The following is a 19499-nucleotide window of genomic DNA, read 5'->3' as shown; positions in this document are numbered from 1 at the left end:
AAAGGTTTAGAATATCACCTGTTTATGGATTGTATTGACGTCTTAACGGTATGAAAAAAATACAATGTACTGTTGAGAAAGTCGTCTATACAAATTGTGCCAAAAAACACGATTCAAAACAACCTAAATCTCACATTATATCAAGGCTGCCTTGCGGCGAGTAATATAAAAAATTTAAAAAATTGAAATATTATGTGCACACTGCACAGCTGTTTTGATTTAAGGTGTACCAGGGTTTTTTTATAAAAGCTTTTGACACCAATTTTGTTGACATCGCGCGCTATAAACTGAAGTCCACGCGGATGAAGTCGCGGGCAACAGCTAGTATTATATATTTTATTTAAGTACTTATTTATTTATTTAAGTATACTTTTTGCACAATGTTGGTACATAGGCGGACTTAATGCTAAATGGCATTCTCTACCAGTCAACCTTTAATAATATTAATTAGGTGTATTTAATAAGTTATAATACTTACTTACATATTTGCAAGCGCTGACTTGCAAATATGTAAGTAAGTCAGCGCTTGCAAATATGTAAGTAAGTCATGATGACTGGTGAATTTGAAATAGAGATAATAATAATAATAAATTATTGTTGAGGCTAAAAATATAAACTGCATGGTATCCGCGTTATAAAATATATTTGGCACAATAAATTTGGGGGCAGCATCTACTCGTACCTAGTACGGTCTAGATAACATGCCGCGGGATGCGCTAAAATGTCAAAGTTAGCAACTCAAGCCCCCGGTAGTTCGACTCTTCTGTCAAAACTTGCTGGTATTATTTTACACCGGCTTTCTTTGAGACTATGCTAATAGCTGATTGAGCCTCCTCGTTCGTGCTGATTCTTGTTCCTATATGAAAATATAGATGGCGATCTTTGTTTACTCTCACGGACGTAAGCTTGCCATCTAGTGGTGAAAAGATGAACTATGAATCAAGTATACAAGCTAGTCATTGGTTCACATGAAAATATAGATGGCGTTCTTTGTTTACTTGCACTGGACGTAATTACGCCGTCTAGTGGCAAGCAGTTAAAGTATGAGTGAAGGATACAAGCTCATTTTATAGATGGATTTTTTTTTTAATTTCACGGAAAAAATTAGAAAACAATATCTGAGTGACGAGAAGCTGTTGCACGCGGCTCCACCTGCATAAATAAGGATTTTAAGCGAACCTAACATTTTCCCTAAAAAAAGTCTGTCTGTAACAATTAATAGCATACAAAACGGTCTAGTAGTTCGTGAGATTAGCGCGTTCAAATAATTTTCCCCGTTTTTCCTATATTTTCCTCTGATTTTCTCGCCTATTGGTTGCAGCGTAATAATATTATGTAGCCATAACAACTTCGATAAAAGGACTATCCAATACCAAAAATATTTTTTCAGTTCGAATCAATAGTTCCTGAGTATACAGAATGTAACAAAACAAAGTGATAATATTTTAGGCCCTTAGGGTGTGCTTGATTTTATAATAATTACAATTATATATAGAATTCACTGTGAAAGTAACAGCGCCGAAAGAGCTGTTTTTGTGATTTGTATGGGCAAGCGCTTTCATCCCGCTACTTTCATCACTTAGTTTCGTCCACCCTGTAGATTTGAATCGCACTTACAATTAGGGCCGCACTACACCGGAATGGCAGCGGCGAGGCGAGCACTTTCAGCGTCATATAATTTTAAACTTTATCTTCATACATACTATACTGAAAGTGCTCGCCTCGCCGCTGCCATTCCGGTGTAGCGCGGCCCTTAGGCTCAAATCACACCGAAATGGCAGCGGCGAGGCGAGCATTTTCCTTGTCATAATATTATGAATACTTTATCTCTACCCAAGTCTCGCGGGCGCGAGACTTTCCAAGTTTCTCAAGCGATACCATGTAATATAATGTATTACAATAATGAAGATAAAGTTTAAAATCATATTCATAATTATTTATGACAATAAAATATCCTACGCTGGGGCTTATGGGTGATTATGACTACGTAACAAAAATTACAATAAAAAATGAAACAACGAGGATTATTTAGTAATTAACTATCCATATATTTCAATAGTATCATTCTCTTATTATAACTATATTTTCTAACGCTCCGCGCTCACAATATTTGGTTTAAGTCTAAGAAGACGAATCAACAGTTAGTGTTTTAATCAACAGTTCAACGAACATCTAAAAGAATACATTTAATACAAAACTAAATGTAAACCTAGATTAAGCTGGATTTACCAGAGACATATGGACTGCAAGTTCATAAACAACTTCAATACAAAATATATATTGCTCGTTTTGTTATACAATCCTTGGTGGTCAGGTACACTTATATCTTGCAGTCTGTCTGTCCGTGGTACAAACACAAGTATTACAATAGTGATCCATCTCTACTGTGGTAAATATTCCTAGGCTACGTAGTGGGGAATGTCAACTTTGGCATAAAATATTAATCAACAACAAAACATAATCAAACTCAAAGACACTCGAAACGATCCTTACATAAGTATAAATTAAGAAAAATACTGATTAAAGTCTAAACTAATAAAGTATTTACAACGCGTAACTTAAAATCAGGCAGACGCTTACTCCTTACACTGCGCTGTTCGGTGTATAAATAGAAATAATACATATTATTCATAAATTCTAACATTTAATAGACTATAAGATCTTGCACCATTATGCGTAGGCTTCTACTGAGAAAGGCTGTATGTAGGTACCGTTTCTTAATTCCTAATACATCGATAAAAGTATAGCAGTCAAAGTACACCGCGAAGTTAGAGAGTGTTGCGTAGCTAACTTCAGGAGTTTGGTGCGAATCAGAATTTAACTACTGTGATGACAATATCGAGAAAGCAATTTTGTACCTACAACATTGAGTTTTAGAAGACACAATTAGTTATTTCAGTTAAGTAAACAGGTGTTTTAAATGTATGTTAAAATTTCTAATCATTATATCGCGAAAGTAATATTTTCAAAATGTTCTACCGACATATTTGTAGATCGTAAAGGTCTTACACATCGATACTAGTTGGCTTTTGTTAATTTTCACTAGGATTTAAACTATTTACTTAACATTTCGGTTTTAATTAAGTTATACAAACATATTTTTACAATAAACAATTAAATATACTTTTGTAAAAATGTAAAATAACTATATTTTACTAAATTCAATAAGAAAAGCATATTAGTTTTATAATCTACGACGTAAATGTAACAACAAATTATTACAAAACTCTTTGTAAAGTGTTACTATAAAGAAATAATATATTATTAAATAACTATAGAAAATTCGTTTATCATAAATCCTAAATATTATTTCGAATAATATTGTGTACCAAGAAAATATTGTAAACGTACAATAATATAAAAAGCTATTGCACAAATATCAGAAAAGTGATAAAATAATATTGGCTTATTGCTCGATGTACGTGTCGAAGTATCTCTTCGAAAAAATCGGTATAAATTAAATCAATATCCATAAATAACTAGCGCAGCGGCCGCACAAAATGGCTACACCTGAATCTCGCACGAGACTCCAGGGCATTCTAGCATCTGTCGGCTTCTTCTGACATTTCTTCTCCAGATTAAAAATCAGTCGCTGGATTTAGCGGTCCGTAGCAGTCTTTTCCACGCTGATCGGCTGAGGCCGTTGACCACACAATGAGGTCAACGACCTCAGGGCCCGTTTCTTCCGTCCAAGTCTTAAGCGGTGGAGTCGTGAGTGGAGGGGTTGGGGATGATGGCGGTCTCGCGGAGTCGCCTGTCCTTGGACACGGCGGCCAGCTCCGACTGCAGCGTCATCACTCGCTCCCGGAGACACTTTATCTCGTTCTGCCATGACTGGAATGAAAGAGAAAAAAATGAAGTAAAGCTCAATTTCATAGCTTATATTTTTCGCGGTAAGTGGCGGAATCTCGTCTTTCAGTGCCGGAAATTTTTAACAGTTGATTCCCTCTGCTCACCCTCAAAGTCTTTAACTTTAAAAAAGTTTAAGTATGTAAGTAAGTATGGCAGTGCGAAGCAACTGCAAAAATGTCCGGCACTGGAAGACGACATTCCTCCACTTACCGCAAAGAATATAAGCCATGAAATTGAGCACTCTTTCTCGAAGTTCAGGTAGACCTATAGAACTGGATACCTCCTAAAGTAACCGCTACCGAAACTCCTCAGAGAGTATGGCACAATAAATAGGACCAAAACTAAAATTGTTGTTTTTCAAGCTTCAATCTTAAGCATACTCTTGTATGGTGCCGAAACCTGGACAACGTACGCAAAACAAGAGCGTCGTCTTAACGCCTTTTATATGCGTTGCCTACGCAAAATTTTGGGCTTGACATGGCAAGACAGGGTCACAAACGAGAGGGTTTTAGAAATAGCACAGCTACCTAGCTTGACGGCACTGCTAAAGCAGCGACGTCTACGCTGGCTTGGACATGTGTACAGAATGGAACCCTCTCGCTTACCACGACGTGTTATGCTAAGCGAGGTAGCGAATGCTAAAAGAAATGTGGGAAGGCCGTTACTTCGCTTTAAAGATTGTGCAAAGCGCGACATGATGGCTTTCGGAATTGATCACCGCAACTGGGAGAGGCTCGCGGAAAACAGAGCAGATTGGCGCAAACGGATAATGGAGGGTAGTAAGATTTGCGATGATGCCTGGTTCCAAGCTCTGAAAGATAAAAAACACAAAAATCAAAGTTCTGTACCATCAACCTCTAATTTCTCCTGTCGTTACTGTGGTCGTCTATGTCGGTCGCGTATCGGCTTGCACAGCCATGAAAAGAGCTGTTACACAGACCAATACGCCGTAAATCGTCTGGCACAGACGTAAAGGCCAATGATGATGTAGTACTCACAATATTCTGTTTGAGCAGGTCGAGCTTGTCGTTCTTGAGCCGGCAGACCTCCTGCCGCAGGTCGGCGTCGCGCGCTGCGCCGCCGCCGCCGCCAGCCTCCGCTGATGACATGGACTCGAGACCCGTGTCGCTGTCCACGTATACTGCACCTAGAGAAATAAACATATTAATTAATATTCAGTTAAACAATAAATGGAGTTTAAGTTTCGTTAGTTGATGTATTCATAACCGCTATTGCGTTATCCATTCTCCGTCTATATTGGAGTTAGCGGACTTCTCTTTTTTGTCTCCCTTCAGACATTTATCGCCATTTCCGAGCATTTTTACATTAACTTTAGTCCAGAGTCCTAAGAGCGCCATCTAGTGTTTAGTAGCTAAACTTTTCTTAAATTAGTCATAAAAACATTTACACAGCGGATAAATAAACAGTGTCGCTATCTTCGTTCAATATAATGTAAAAGGTACGTAACAGATAAAGACAGCGATATAATGCCTTCGTATAAAGTAGGTAATCCACTGTGTAAACATAGTACCTACTATCAGAAAAGTTGATTCATAGACATATGGCGGAACTACTTAGTTTGGTCGAGTTATATCAATTCCAGCCCAGATCACGACTATAAAGTTAATATACCAAGTAGAATTGAGAAACAAAGGCCTGAGCAAGCGAGATGTCACTATCAGTAACACTGCGTGGTAAAAAGAGACGTGTGATACATGACAGCAGCTCTCTTTTTTTGACATCCAGTCGGCACTTATCGGCACGTTGACAATTTAATCTTATAGAATTCATGTTCAGTCATGCTTGTGAAAGTGTATACGAACAACATACGAACATATATTTTTACACACAGATGTAAATCAATTCGGTTTCGTTTGACAGCTCGAGATTGTTGCTCTATTCCGCTAGGTATATTAACTTTATGATCACGACTATTAAATTGACATAATTCAACCAAATAACGTTGGTCTGTCAACTGCCTATGAATAAATTTTTTCGATGGTACCTTTCAAATTACTACGGTGCAGTGCCTACAACTACTTTAACTCGATACTATAAAAAGCTATTTGCATGAAATGATTCGCAAATGAAAAATACAAAAACACAGTCTACAATTGAGTACATTAATACAGGACTAACCTGTTGCTTTTCCACAACTCAGCCAGTCCTTGTCATCTGATTGAAAAAACGACACTATAAGCCTAACTTGCATGAACGTAAGCTAAAGTTAATAGTGGATTAAAATATACAAGCTTTCTCTGATGCTCAAGGTAAACATGATAGAGAAGGCAATATATTTTAATACAGGATTAGCTTTGGCCCAAATGAGCAAGTGGATCTTATATTCATCTAGGGACTAAGCTCTAATATTATTATAAAGCTAGCCGATTAGTGACAAAAATTGTTTTTTTTAATGAACGAAATTTGAAATGACGCTACTGATAACTTGTAATGTTAGTTACTAAAACGTGTTATGAATTGTCTAAAATCACTCCTAGCTAATGCAAAATGTTTCAGGTACTACTTCTAATTTTTATATTATCACCTTACTGAGCTACTAGCAGTCAGTTTCTTTTAAAATGGGCATTGTCCAAAAAAATCACATGTACTTTTTATTTTTTTTTTCGTTAAAATAGGGTATTTTAAGAATATAAATTAAATAATTTTGATATTCATTGGCTAGTTTTTTTCTCAATAAATTTTTAAAGTTTCGCTCTGACGTCATCATCGGCGGCCAATTGAGCTCTGCAGTATGTTTTAAATTTCCTTTCAATCTTATTTATCATGGCTGGTTCGTCAAATGCAAGTTCTCATTATGTGAAAGCTGATACGAGAAGCTTACCAAAAGTTCGAAACGTAATGTTGGTCGAATTTATTGCTAATTTAACGCCATTGAAGGTCAAACTAAGGTTAAACATAATTGTTCAAAAATATAAGTAACAAATGGGTATTTTTTTCGTTTATATACAGAAAAACGATCACTGACCTTATTCCGCGAAATGTTTTTGTAATGAGCAAAAAAAAAAATGGACAATCCCCATTAGCTGTGTCTTAATAGAACAGTAGGATAAATTATTGAGTAACGTCATGAATAGTTGGAATGTGAGCGAACGAATAAGCCAGGCTTTCCCAACGTGGGTAATAACGCCCCCTTGTGGGCGCTGAAGGCCTAAAGGTGGGCGGTGTGAGACCCATAAAAAATAGGGGTGTTGTGAAGAGACTTGGGGAGATAAGTTTGGGAACTCCTGGTATAGGCACACATTCAAACCAAACGCGTTTTGTGGCCTATTTCTATGAAGATACTGTTCTATACTGTCGATAACCGTTTTAAAATAAGTTACCACCCACCTAGCGGGTCCAGCTCCACGCTATTCAGGCTGGAGTCGTCGCTGTCGTGTCGCGGGGGGCGGGGGGCGGCGGCGCGTGACGTCACGTCGGGGGAGGAGCCGCCGGAGCCGCCCGCGGAGCGCACCGACACCGCGCTAGCTGACGACGACGCCACGGAGGATTTGGAACGCCCGCTCTGGAATACGGACGTTATGTGAGCCTGGTAGTTTTTGGAAGGATGTTTATAGTTGTAACCTATATAAAAATTTCGGTTGTACGGAGCATGGTTAATAGTAAACTTACATTGGGAGTAGGAGTATCATTGGTAGGGACCTTCTTGCTGAGAGGGTTGCTCTTTATACTGCTGTCGCCAGAGAGATTCGTATCCACGCTCGGTGATCTGAAATACGATGAAATAAATTAAATAATTAAGTATATTCATGTTATATACTGTATAATATAATATAACCACTTTTAAATTAAAGCAAAATATGATTTAGAAACGTATGAACTTAAAATTTGAACTCTGGCAATGAATTTTCTTTATAAATATGGAATGTGCATTTTTTAACCTCAACAGCCCCGGTTAATTATTAGCCTTGCAACAGCAATGCGGCGTACAATTGAAAGCATACATCTTAAATTGTACCCAATAGGGTACAATTTAAAATGTTCGCAGGGTATGCTCGCGACAGCAATGCAACAGCATTGCTGTCGCGAGATGCATAATCGCACTTGCCTGGGCTGCAATAACTCCTAAGATATTTTTCCCAGTTTGAGTTTATCTCAAATTGAACCGATTCGAGTCCAGCCCAACACAGCATGTTATAGAAATGGTATATTGTTAGGACAAAAGAGTTTCGCCAACTAACGCCGTGTGGACAGTCGTCGCCAACTAGTTGTTCGCAAGTTAGTAAATTAACTCCTAAGTCACAAAAGCTTAGAATTCAATCCTAAACTGTATTGTTGTGTTGGCGTCGAGTCGGTATAATGTACGATGACCTTTATACCTTTCATACCCACCTAACTTTATTGATGACGAAGACCCGCTTAACCGTATCAATAAGCGTGGTGCGCGGCCCCTCCTGCTTGGGCGTGCCCTCCGGCTGCGGCGACACCGGGCCCGCCTCGCTCCGACTCGTGCCGAGGAACTCCATAGTCTTGTCCTTACAATACAATACAATTCATTAACTTCCAAAATTGAGGTTTCATAAGTCAGCCTTGTAATAAACTTGGAAATATAATCGGTTTTTTTTTTCATTTCTAAGTTACAAGGCCTTAAGTAATACTGCAAAATTTCGGACTCCTGGGCGTGGAAGTGTGTCTGTCTGTCTGTTACCTCTTCACGCTGAACCAATTTTGATGAAATTTTGTATGCAGATACTTAAAGTCCCGGCAAAGGACTTTAAACTTACATAGGATAATTTTTGTTGAAAAAAATTTTGAGCGCAACGGAGTTGCGGGCATTATTAAGAAATAAATATAAATGTTTAAACTACCTTCAGTTTCTCAGCCAGACTCTGTAGTAGGGAGGACCGGGTACGTTTTTCGAGTTCAGCGAATTTGGCGGCCTTGTAGCAGGCGTTCTCGGCGTTTATGAGCTTGGTGAGTAGAAACTCCTTGAAATCCCGTCCCTTGCGGAATATGGGAGGCTGAGGAAGTGTCGGCCCGAAGAACGGCACGTCCACGCGCGCTGTTACCGCCACTTTGTACCTGCAAGTTGAGATGAACGATTGATTAGATTTAGAACTCTTAGGGTGAAGCCAAACGAGCGTAATTTCTGCCGTGTTTTCGTACAAATCATGACTCACAAAATTACGCTCGTATGAATCAAACATGACTTTTGTATAAAACTGAATGCAGCAGAATTCTGCTGAACCATAATTCTGCGACTCGCAACTGACAAATTACGGTCGTTTGGCTTCGCCCCTTCCTTGGGTCTAACTTGTATGTTAATCGCTATGTCTCAAAAAATACATTGATGTTCACAAAGTGAACCCCTAATTAGTGGTTCAGTGAAAAGACCTAACAAAGTGGGCACAGATTAATTTCTTACAAATACGAAATGGATAAGAAGATATCAATCAATATACCCATGGGCGTACCGAGGGGGGGAGGGGCAGGGGGGGGCAGCCGCCCCCCCCTGGATCATGTTGACGTCCCTGCTAAGTATATTATCTAGTACTTTTATCTATAAAAATTAAAAATTAAGAAAACTAATTTTTGCCATTTGTTTGCAATTCAATATTTTTACAACTAAAAATTATTATTTTTTTATTCTTTACACTTAGCTTATGAAAAATCTGATTACAACCTAAGTGGTATTATTGGTAATGGCTAAGTGCTTACATAAATATGATTACGATTCACGAAGCTTTAATTAGTACCGATGCAGACCAGTTATTATGGTCCATAATAGTTTAAAGCCAGTTACGATAATGACTAAATACATTTTATGGCAAAATGTCCAAGATACATACCTGGTCTCCCCTTCGATTTCAACCGGCGTGACGACGACAAAGGTGTGCAGGAAGTGTGACGCGATCATGTCGGGGGTGAACGGCGTCGCTTTTTCCTGGAATTCACAGCAGAATAGTTTTTAAGGGTTAAAAACTTAAGTTACTTAAAAGATAGAGCTTAGAAGTCTTTTTACGTGGTAGAGCCATGCTTCGGCAGGAATGGGACGGCTCGACCGGAGAACCACGGGCTCACAGAAAACCGGCGTGAAACAGCGCTTGCGCTGTGTTTCGCCGAGTGAGTGAGTTTACCGGAGGTCCAATCCCCTACCCTTTTCCCTTCCCTACCCTCCCCTATTACCCTATTCCCTCTTAAAAGGCCGGCAACGCACCTGCAGCTCTTCTGATGCTGCGAGTGTCCATGGGCGACGGAAGTTACTTTCCATCAGGTGACCCGTTTGCTCGTTTGCCCCCTTATTTCATAAAAAAAAAGTCTAGGAACAGTCGAAGACAGTGCCGGATTAACGCCTTTTGACCTTATTTCTTGGTTAGGGTTTAAAGTGGTAAACTGAATATTATTATGTCTGACCATACGGTGGTGGATAGGTAAGAAATGTCGCAAATTATGAGAGACGTATTTGAGGTATAAAAAAACCTTAGAAGGCTTCGCAGCGCAGGCCGTCTCGCACAGAACATGGGTGAGCAAGTAAGAGAGCCTGCTAACATGGCGCGTCGGAACAGCCTTTTAATCTACCCGAGATGCAATTGATAAGAATACGCTCCAACAGGGCGCTTCACGATTTCTGTTCGACTCGGATTTGTAAACTACAATGCTAAATGTACGGTCAATGCCCAGTGCGGCGAGCGTTTTAAATTTTCCGAATCCGCGTGAAATTTGTGGATCGTGGGCCATATGAAGTGTAAGTTACCTGAAAAACGATCGCCACGATATCGTTCCCGACGTGTCGTTTCCGCTGCAGCTGCTGCGCGTCGCCGGCGGTGTGCGGCAGTAGCGGCGCCACATGGAACATGATCTCGCGGTCGCGGTGCCGCTCGTACACCGCCTCCGTGCCCGTGTGGCCGTTCGTGATGTCGAGCCCGCCCCTGTAACCTGTGAGGGGTACGTTAGAACCGCCACTGAACGATTAGATACCCTTGGAATCTTAAAGTAAAGGAGAATAAATGTCTGCATTCTTGCCAGCGATAGAGGGTTTTAAGCGTTGTGTCTGCTGAAAAGAGGCTAGCCATGTCATGGCATGCTTATAAATGACGTAGAACAGAAATGTCTGCATTCAAGCCACGGATGACGGTTATAATGTTTTTAGAATCCTTGTATTTGGCTAGGTCAAACTAAAACATATTTTAGACACTAGTAAGCTGTCAAAGATTCCCAAACTGTACTAACTATGAATCGGGCAAAGTATGTTATAGATGTCAATCTGATAACATAAAACAACAAGAAAATTTCTGATTGCGTAAACCTCAAAAAGTCGTTTTTCGTATGTGGTGTACCGTGTACGTAGTTATAATACTTATGAGAAATAAGATAACTATTTTGCTGTTTTTAGGGACTGGATCGAGTCAATTTAATCCATTTCCAATTCAATCCAATAGAGATTGAAATAGCAGTGTTCAATACCTTTGTGATTCTTCAGCTTTATCCTCTGTCCGAGCATGTCGAGGAACTCGTCAAACGCCGGCGACGTGTCGTTGTTCCCGAATATCTCCTCCTCCGTCGTCTGCCCGTACCGCTGGTACAGCACGCCGAACTTGAACGTGTTGACCAGCACGTGTTCGTCGTACGCCGCGATTAACGACGAAGCGTTTAAACACATGACCGCCGTGAAGTTGTCGACGTTCACCTCGACGTTCAACATCTTCGCCATCTTCAGGGGCGAGAGCGTCGCTCCGGATGCTGGAATTCGAATTTGGAATTTGGATTTCTAAATTCAAAAAGTTGTGTCTGTAACTTTTTAAAAAATCATCAACGCGACTGCTTGTTTGAGAATTAGATTTGAATTTGGAATTTGTTTAACTCTGAATAAAAAAATACCAGCTCTGGTGTACCACCACACCAGTGACATCGTAACGGCCGCACTCATAGACATCTTGATTACTTAACTTTAATTTAATGAAGAGTTGACATAAATGTCTCTGATTGCGACCATGATGTTGTCTTTGGTGCAGTTGGGTAAAACTGAGTATGTACTTACCCATCATTTTTTAAGAGCCTATGTTGTCCCACTGCTGGGCAAAGGCCTCCCTCAAAGTCCAATCCTCTCGATCCAATGCCACTTCGCGATTTCCGGAAAGATCCAAATTCAAAAAGACCTGTCAATTTTACTCACATGGTGTAGGGATGATCCCGTGCATGGTGTTGGTCTTGAGCCGCAGCAGTATGATGGTGTGGTCCTGGCCGGCCATGTTCTCCGTCTTCAGCGACATCACCACCGGGCCCAGGTTCGGGTCGAACCCTACCAGGTTTATGTGTTCCTGGTAACAAAAATAAAGTTTAAAATCAGGTTTGGAAGAAGACAGGAATACTAGATGACGCCCGCAACTCCGTTGCAACAAATTTGGTTTATTGCGCAGAAACCACACATTTTCTGGGATAAAAAGTATCTATGTCCTTATCGGAAATCAAAGTACTTATCTCCATAGCAAATTTTAGGTAATTCGGTTCAGCGGTTTAGGCGTGAAGAGGTAACAGACATACAGACACAAAGACAGACATACTTTTCAATTTATAATATTAGTATGGATCTTAGATAAATGATTGGTCTCGCGCGCGCGCACGCGCGAGACCAATCATTCATCTAAGGTATGGATCTTGGATGGAATAATATATAGATTATCCTTATCATACATTAAGATTTAAGCATCAGATGATAGATCAATGATAATTCTACGATGCTACGACGGTTGTCGCTATTTTACACTATTTCGACTGAATATTTTGAGAATAACTACTATCGCCTACGGCTTTCTAAAAGTCTATTAATAAAGATACTAGGTAGGTACCGTAACTACTTTGCAAACAATCTTTCATGAGCCTGCAGAAATTAATAGCCACAAATAGGTAAGTAACTAGGTATACTTACCTATTATAATATAAACAAAAACTGTAGCCATTATTATTATCATACATAGATTTCTAAAAGCGTTACAATAACAAATAGTGTTTACGATAATAATTAACAACATCCGCCAATTAAGCTTGTTTATTTCAATTCTAGGTATTAGGTGCTATCGACTGAAAATGTAACAGGAAATATTTTGAGGTTATTAGCGAGGCTCCATGGGATTTGATAGCACAATATTATAATAATTATAATGTTTGCTAATTAATAGAATTTATTTGCTTCATTATATTATTATGACTGTTTTGAACAGATTATTAGACCTATTTTAATATTATTGGAATCAATAACACTACATAGAAAAGGACACGGGGAAAACTTAGGGTAGACCGTAGACCTTCTATAGCGCGTAGCTGGCAACATAGGTAGTATATTTCACCATTACCATAAAAATATTCCATTAGTTACCTATAATAATATTAATAAAGTAGGCAATGTGCCTACTTTATTAATATTGAAAATGACGACCTCTGTGGCTCAGTGGTAAGCGCGTTGGTAGCTCAAGCCGGGGGTCGCGGGTTCGAGTCCCGCCGACGGAACTAAAAGTTTTCAAAGTTCCTGGGTCATGGATGTGTATTAAATATGTGTATCATATAATAAAAATCTTAAATATATGTATAGTATAAAAGTATTAAATATATTTCCGTTGTCTGGTACCTGTAACACAAGTCCTTCAGGTACTTACGACAGGACCAGACTGACGTGGTGTGAAGCGTCCATAGATATTATTATTATTAATGTACACAGGTATTAGTATAAAATACTCTGAAAAGCTCAGTTTCAAAATGATATAGCAATAATTGATACGTAGGTATGTCGATTGCCCACTTAAAAGCAACGTACAAGCAACAATAAAATAAATTTATAGCAAATTGTACGAAAGTATTATGTCAGTGCAATATGAGTACTGGGTAGCCAGTAGGTACAGTAAATTGATTTGTTATTGTGATATAAACGTATTATTTCAATCAAACGAATCTAGGACAGTGTAATGTTTCATAGCAAATTGTCCCATTCATAAGTCATATTATGCAATACAAATCAAATATAAGTTTACTTAATATTTTACTCTGTTTCGGGCCATAACAAAATAATTAATACTACTATTACCAATCAAGTCTCAACCTCTTGCCTAAATGAAACAAAAATCTGCTGCTTTGTATAAGAAGAGAAGTTGATTCGTAGGCAGTTCTTCCACAGTGCGTTTTTCGCGTAACTTTCTGCCGCGCACTGTAAAACTCCGGAATGAACTGTCACCAACAGTATTTCCGGACCGATACGACCTGCAAACCTTCAAGAAAAGAGCGTATTCCCTCTTAAAAGGCCGGCAACGCACCTGCAGCTCTTCTGATGTTGCGAGTGTCTATGGGCGACGGTAGTTGCTTACCATCAGGTGACCCGTTTGCTCGTTTGCCCCCTTATTTAATAAAAAAAAAGGCAGATGGCGGACCTACATAATTTGGTTGCGTTACGTCAAAACTCAAACCTAATTTTCAGATCACGATTCACGACTAAAATTGAATTGACATAAACAGACCACGTGGCGTAGGACCATCAATTTATTCGATAGTACATTAGATGCAGAAGGCGCCCCCTATAAAAATCTGTTTTTGATACCTGGCACTAATTTTGTTGTGATAGCTGGTTACGATGAATGCCAAACTAGCAAAACACCCACAAACTCATGAAAAGTGGGTTTTATGATTTATCTTGTATTTAGATTTAGAACATACGATTTTTTTCAACAACTTTGGTCAAAACCTTGTTGTTGATACCTTTTGTACATAATTAATTTGTGTAATTAAAATCTTGTGATACAATTTCATTAAGTGTAAAGGAGGGCAAGGTTTACTGCCACATTGTATTTCGGTAATTTGCTAGCGGTCGCCGGTCACACACGCTGACATAAATAGTAACACGATACGATATCGTACGATCGCATCGCAACGTAAAAAAATATGTGGAAATTCGTAAATCAGATATATTCTATTTTCCTTTATGCAACCAAAGGCTATTTTCATCACATCTTCACAACTATTACTCCTGTAAGCCAGAATCGACAGAGATTACCAACCTCGAAAAACCTTTTTAAAAAACTAAACTGTCTTACAAAAGATGAACGAATAAAGGATAAAAAAATATGAAGAAATATATGAACGCTAATCGCTTTTAGATAACGCTAAAAAAATCAAAATATCCCGATCTCATATCGTATGATCGTATCGTACTTATGAATACGCTAACATAAGACTTACGAGCCCCATAGTAATTTGCTACAGCGGTCACACACTAAGGTGTTAATCAGCTAACAGTTTATAGTGTGTCGTAACTTCGTAATAAAACCTTGCCTCCATGATCATTGATCAATGTACGTGATCGTAACTCGTAAGAATAATATAGGTATAAAACTCAAAGACTGACATAGTGATCTATCAACGCACAGCCCAAACCACTGGACCGATCGGGCTGAAATATGGCATGCAGGTAGATATTATGACGTAGGCATCCGCTAAGAAAGGATTTTGATCAATTCTACCTCCAAGGGGTTAAAATAGGGGATGAAATTTTGTATATAATAATAATCCGTTACGGTCTGAAAGTTTCTCTTTTGCTGCCTATTTAAGCTTTTTTCTGTACTTAACCTAAAATGCAAACCCTATAAGAAATAGAATATATTTAATTCTTTACACTATACAGCTGTTATAATTATATTTGTACGATGTTTTGTCGTCAGGCTTAAAAAAGTCTTGTAATTCTGTATAGTAAAAAACACTGATGATGTTAACGTGTGGATCCTTTTATTAAGTTTGCACTTAGGCCAGTTTAAACTTTATTTCTCCCTTCATGCTATCCACGTTCTGTCATAATGGACTAAATATGAATAACAAACCTGTAGGTGCGCATATTTATCAATTATCGCCTAAGATTATCATTGGGTAGCCGCAATAATTGCTAGTTGGCTAGTGGCTACCCATTAATTTTGAGCAAACGTCCTCTTTAGGAGGGATCGTAACGACATCGTTTACGATCATGAAAAGATAGATAAACTCGTCATCAATCAGCAATTCCCGATTTGATCTTTTCCGGGCGCAAATTGAAAGCCAAAGATGGTAATTGAAAGGGCGAGGTCAATACCCTTCAGTGATGGATCGAGGTTTTTGCAAACTACCCCCATTTTGTATTTTCGTTACCTTAATATCTCGATTCGATTTTGCAAGTAGTGATGAATCATTTTCATCTGAGTGTTAAATAAACTTGAATAAAACTTGAATCATGAATCATGGATGTTTTTAAGCGATTTTTTCCTGATCATTGACATAATATTCTTGAATTTGACGATGTCTCATCGTGTTTTTAATATTCTAATACCAAAAGTCCAAAACATTGTAAGTATTAACATTCTAAACTAACTGTTTCCGTTTTTAATAAACTATTAATAAATTTCACCCCCAATTCCCATTATCTAAATTTTTAACTCATTGCCAGTAATTTGTACTTTACTGGTGATTTCTACAATCTTAACACCAACAAACAATTTAAACCTTCACACAACGCTTCAAACAATGTTTCTAAGCCCCAGCGCACACTACCGTCGGACCACTTGATGACTTGAGCCACACACTAGCGGCAACTCGTCAGAACTTCACTAATTTAGCGCTAACATTTTCAATCCAACTCCTAATAACACAAGTTGTAACAGTTAACGTTACGTAGTTTTGCGTTTGAGGAGGAATTTTAACGGAAGTATAAACGTACACCCTTATTCCTTACTAATAAAGAAATAAGTGTATACAAGGTCTGCCTTTTTTTGTCTATAACATAGAATATCATTGCTATAAAGTGTCTAAACACACTAGGCCGAAGTTACGCGGCGTAAATTCCGCATGATTACGTCCGCAATGTCAAACGCATACAATATACGGACGGAACGCGACGGAATAGTGTGTCATCGGTACTTTAAAATACATTGCGGGCGGAATCATGCGGAATTTCAGCCGCGTAACTTCGGCCTAGTGTGTTTAGACACACGTTGAAAATGTTATTTGGCAGACAAAGTAAACGAATCCTGAAAGTTAAATGCGCTGCGTGTAGTGTATTGATAAATAAAGATGGCCGCCTAACAAGGTGGGGCGTTGAAGAATATGGTCGCCAGACGTGAGAGCTGTCGCCCACTCCTCCACCAGCCGCTGCCGAGAGTAGAGTGTTCGGTGATACAGATTGAGTGTTTAATTTACTCCTCCTACAAAATTGAAATCCTGAATGTACAAATTATACACTGGTATATCATTATTTATTGTTATTGGTAAGAGAGATTTGTAATTGCTAGGTGCCAGACTTCGGCACGGTGTTTGTGTACGTGCGACTATACGTATGCGAATTATATGGTGTTTGTGTACGTGCGACTATACGTATGCGAATTATAATCGCATAAAGTTGATAAATTATGCTTTACCGCGACAATCTCCGAGAACCATGTATTTTTTTAAAGAAAGTTATCATTCAGAATTTTCATATTTCGAACGTTATTTTTTGTAGAAGAAAATTCCCAACCCAATCAGTCAACCCTTCGAAGCTAGCATGATTTCCCTAGCCCTATTTTAAAATTCATGGTTTCTAAATATTTGAGGTAGGTATTGAAATATGTAATTAAAAACCAAATTGGATGTTTTATGGGAGAAAGAATTCTTAATGAGTAAACTCTTTAATTTGTGAAAATGTCTAGAATATAAATAAATCACCACAAACTTATTTTTTTTTAATAATTATACGCACTTCGTAAGGAGTGCGTAGTGCGTATATTTTTATGACTTTCATATGTAGATATGAAATTTATCAACGGAAGTCATAAACATTCATAAGCCACATTTTCTCTACTCATGAGATATTTTTTGCAATAACCGTATGTAACGCAGTTTTAAGGTACGCGTACACTCTGAAGGGGCGCTGCATGCCGCATTTTTATAAAATTTTTATGACACATCGTGCAATCCATATTCATACTTCCATACTAATATTATAAATGCGAAAGTGTGTCTGTCTGTCTTTCTGTTACCTCTTCACGCCCGAACCGATTTCGGTAAAATTTGGTATGGAGATACTTTGAGTCCCGGGAAAGGACACAATATGATACTTTTTATCCCGGAAAAATGTACGGTTCCCGCGCGATAAACGAATTTTGGCCCAACCAGTTGCGGGCGTCATCTAATCGGTCATAAAACATGAATGCAAAATACAGCCCGCTCCGCAGCGACCCGTCACAATATGCGCATCTTTTTTTATTCGTCGGAATCATTTCAGCCTATCATTATCTTTTAAATCTTTCATTTGCCAGCACTCTCTTTTGTCATCCGCGCCCATCCGTCTTATTTAATGAAAAGAATCCGACCTTAATCTTCGCTCGATGATTGCTTAATTTCTATTAAAAATTGAAACTTTCTTTATGGGGCTTTGATAGGATATAGATTATAGCCATATATAATATAGGTATTCAATTATGCGTCGATGTTTTGTTGAAATTCGTTTAGCAATCACGAACCGTATTTTGCACGGTACGGTATTTTTTTTTTTATGAAATAAGGGGGCAAACGAGCAAACGGGTCACCTGATGGAAAGCAACTTCCGTCGCCCATGGACACTCTCAGCATCAGAAGAGCTGCGGGTGCGTTGCCGGCCTTTTAAGAGGGAATAGGGTAATAGGGGAGGGTAGGGATGGGAAGGGGAGGGAATAGGGGAGTGTAGGGAAGGAAATAGGGTAGGGGATTGGGCCTCCGGTAAACTCACTCACTCGGCGAAACACAGCGCAAGCACTGTTTCACGCTGGTTTTCTGTGAGAACGTGGTATTTCTCCGGTCGAGCCGGCCCATTCGTGCCGAAGCATGGCTCTCCCACGTTTAAAATCTATCCTATGTCCTTTTAAAGGAGAGTTAAAAAAAATTATAAACTTTGGATCAACCGTTTTCGATTCTCATTTTCACGAAGCACATAACGCCTTAATGCGATAAAAGTTGCAACATCATCAATTAATATACGCATTAATATCCACCGCGATCCAATCCGTAGTTTAATTCGTATCGTCACAAAATATAATATGTATAATACCGGTATCGTTCAATTTCTGGTGTAACTTATTAACGTGTACCCGAATCTGCTAGGTTAATACAACATCAATATAGCTTCGATCCTGTCCCGGTTCTTATCAAACAACGAATTACGAAATAGTTTTCTTATAAGCATAATAATCGGCTTTTGGCGTTTCGACCAATCAGAAGTGTTTGTTGGTTTGATATTAATAGGTTACAGAGCTGCGCAACACTTCGCAGCCAAATGTTATCAGTTATGGAACTATAATACGAGCTTAATAGCACTACGCGACAGCTACGACTAAGCTACGCGACACGACATACTATGGGAAAATGGGAATTGAAGTGTCGCCGCGTCGCTCTGCAGTAAATTATTACAGCCTGTAAATAGTAATGAACACCTGGTACGGTCTCAACTTCATTATATTAAGACTTCTTCCAAACGGTATCGATGCTGCATCGACTTAGGATTACAGTAGAATCAGGTAGTCTCGGTTATCATAGGCTCGCATCCGTCTGGCTCGGTCGGATTGACCTCTACCGGCCCTACCACCGCATGGTTAACTCGGAAATTTCAGATGTAAACGAGCACGATATTTTATGCAAACGCCAAAAAAGTTTTAAACGACCCTTACATTTGATAC

The 19499-nt window shown here is 38.8% G+C and overlaps 1 protein-coding gene across 7 annotated transcripts in view; it reads right to left on the bottom strand.

The window, feature by feature from the left end:
* Positions 1 to 2023: 2023 nt before the first annotated feature.
* Positions 2024 to 19499, bottom strand: part of LOC121735256 (rap1 GTPase-activating protein 1) — a 330446-nt gene continuing 312970 nt past the window's right edge. For 6 of the 7 annotated variants that reach the window (XM_042126023.1, XM_042126020.1, XM_042126024.1 and 3 more), the window contains 11 exons: positions 11984 to 12128; positions 11275 to 11550; positions 10565 to 10746; positions 9660 to 9754; positions 8679 to 8892; positions 8203 to 8345; positions 7483 to 7579; positions 7201 to 7375; positions 5992 to 6027; positions 4851 to 4999; positions 2024 to 3834 (listed from right to left, as the gene is read on the bottom strand). In XM_042126023.1, coding sequence (XP_041981957.1) covers positions 3697 to 3834; positions 4851 to 4999; positions 5992 to 6027; positions 7201 to 7375; positions 7483 to 7579; positions 8203 to 8345; positions 8679 to 8892; positions 9660 to 9754; positions 10565 to 10746; positions 11275 to 11550; positions 11984 to 12128 — 1650 coding nt within the window. In that variant the 3' untranslated portion in view covers positions 2024 to 3696. The remainder of the gene's footprint in view (positions 3835 to 4850; positions 5000 to 5991; positions 6028 to 7200; positions 7376 to 7482; positions 7580 to 8202; positions 8346 to 8678; positions 8893 to 9659; positions 9755 to 10564; positions 10747 to 11274; positions 11551 to 11983; positions 12129 to 19499) is intronic. The other variant, XM_042126022.1, reaches the window with a different exon arrangement.

This window comes from Aricia agestis, chromosome 17 (assembly GCF_905147365.1).
Source record: "Aricia agestis chromosome 17, ilAriAges1.1, whole genome shotgun sequence".
Lineage (NCBI taxonomy): Eukaryota > Metazoa > Arthropoda > Insecta > Lepidoptera > Lycaenidae > Aricia > Aricia agestis.
This window is presented reverse-complemented; position numbering and strand designations above follow the sequence as displayed.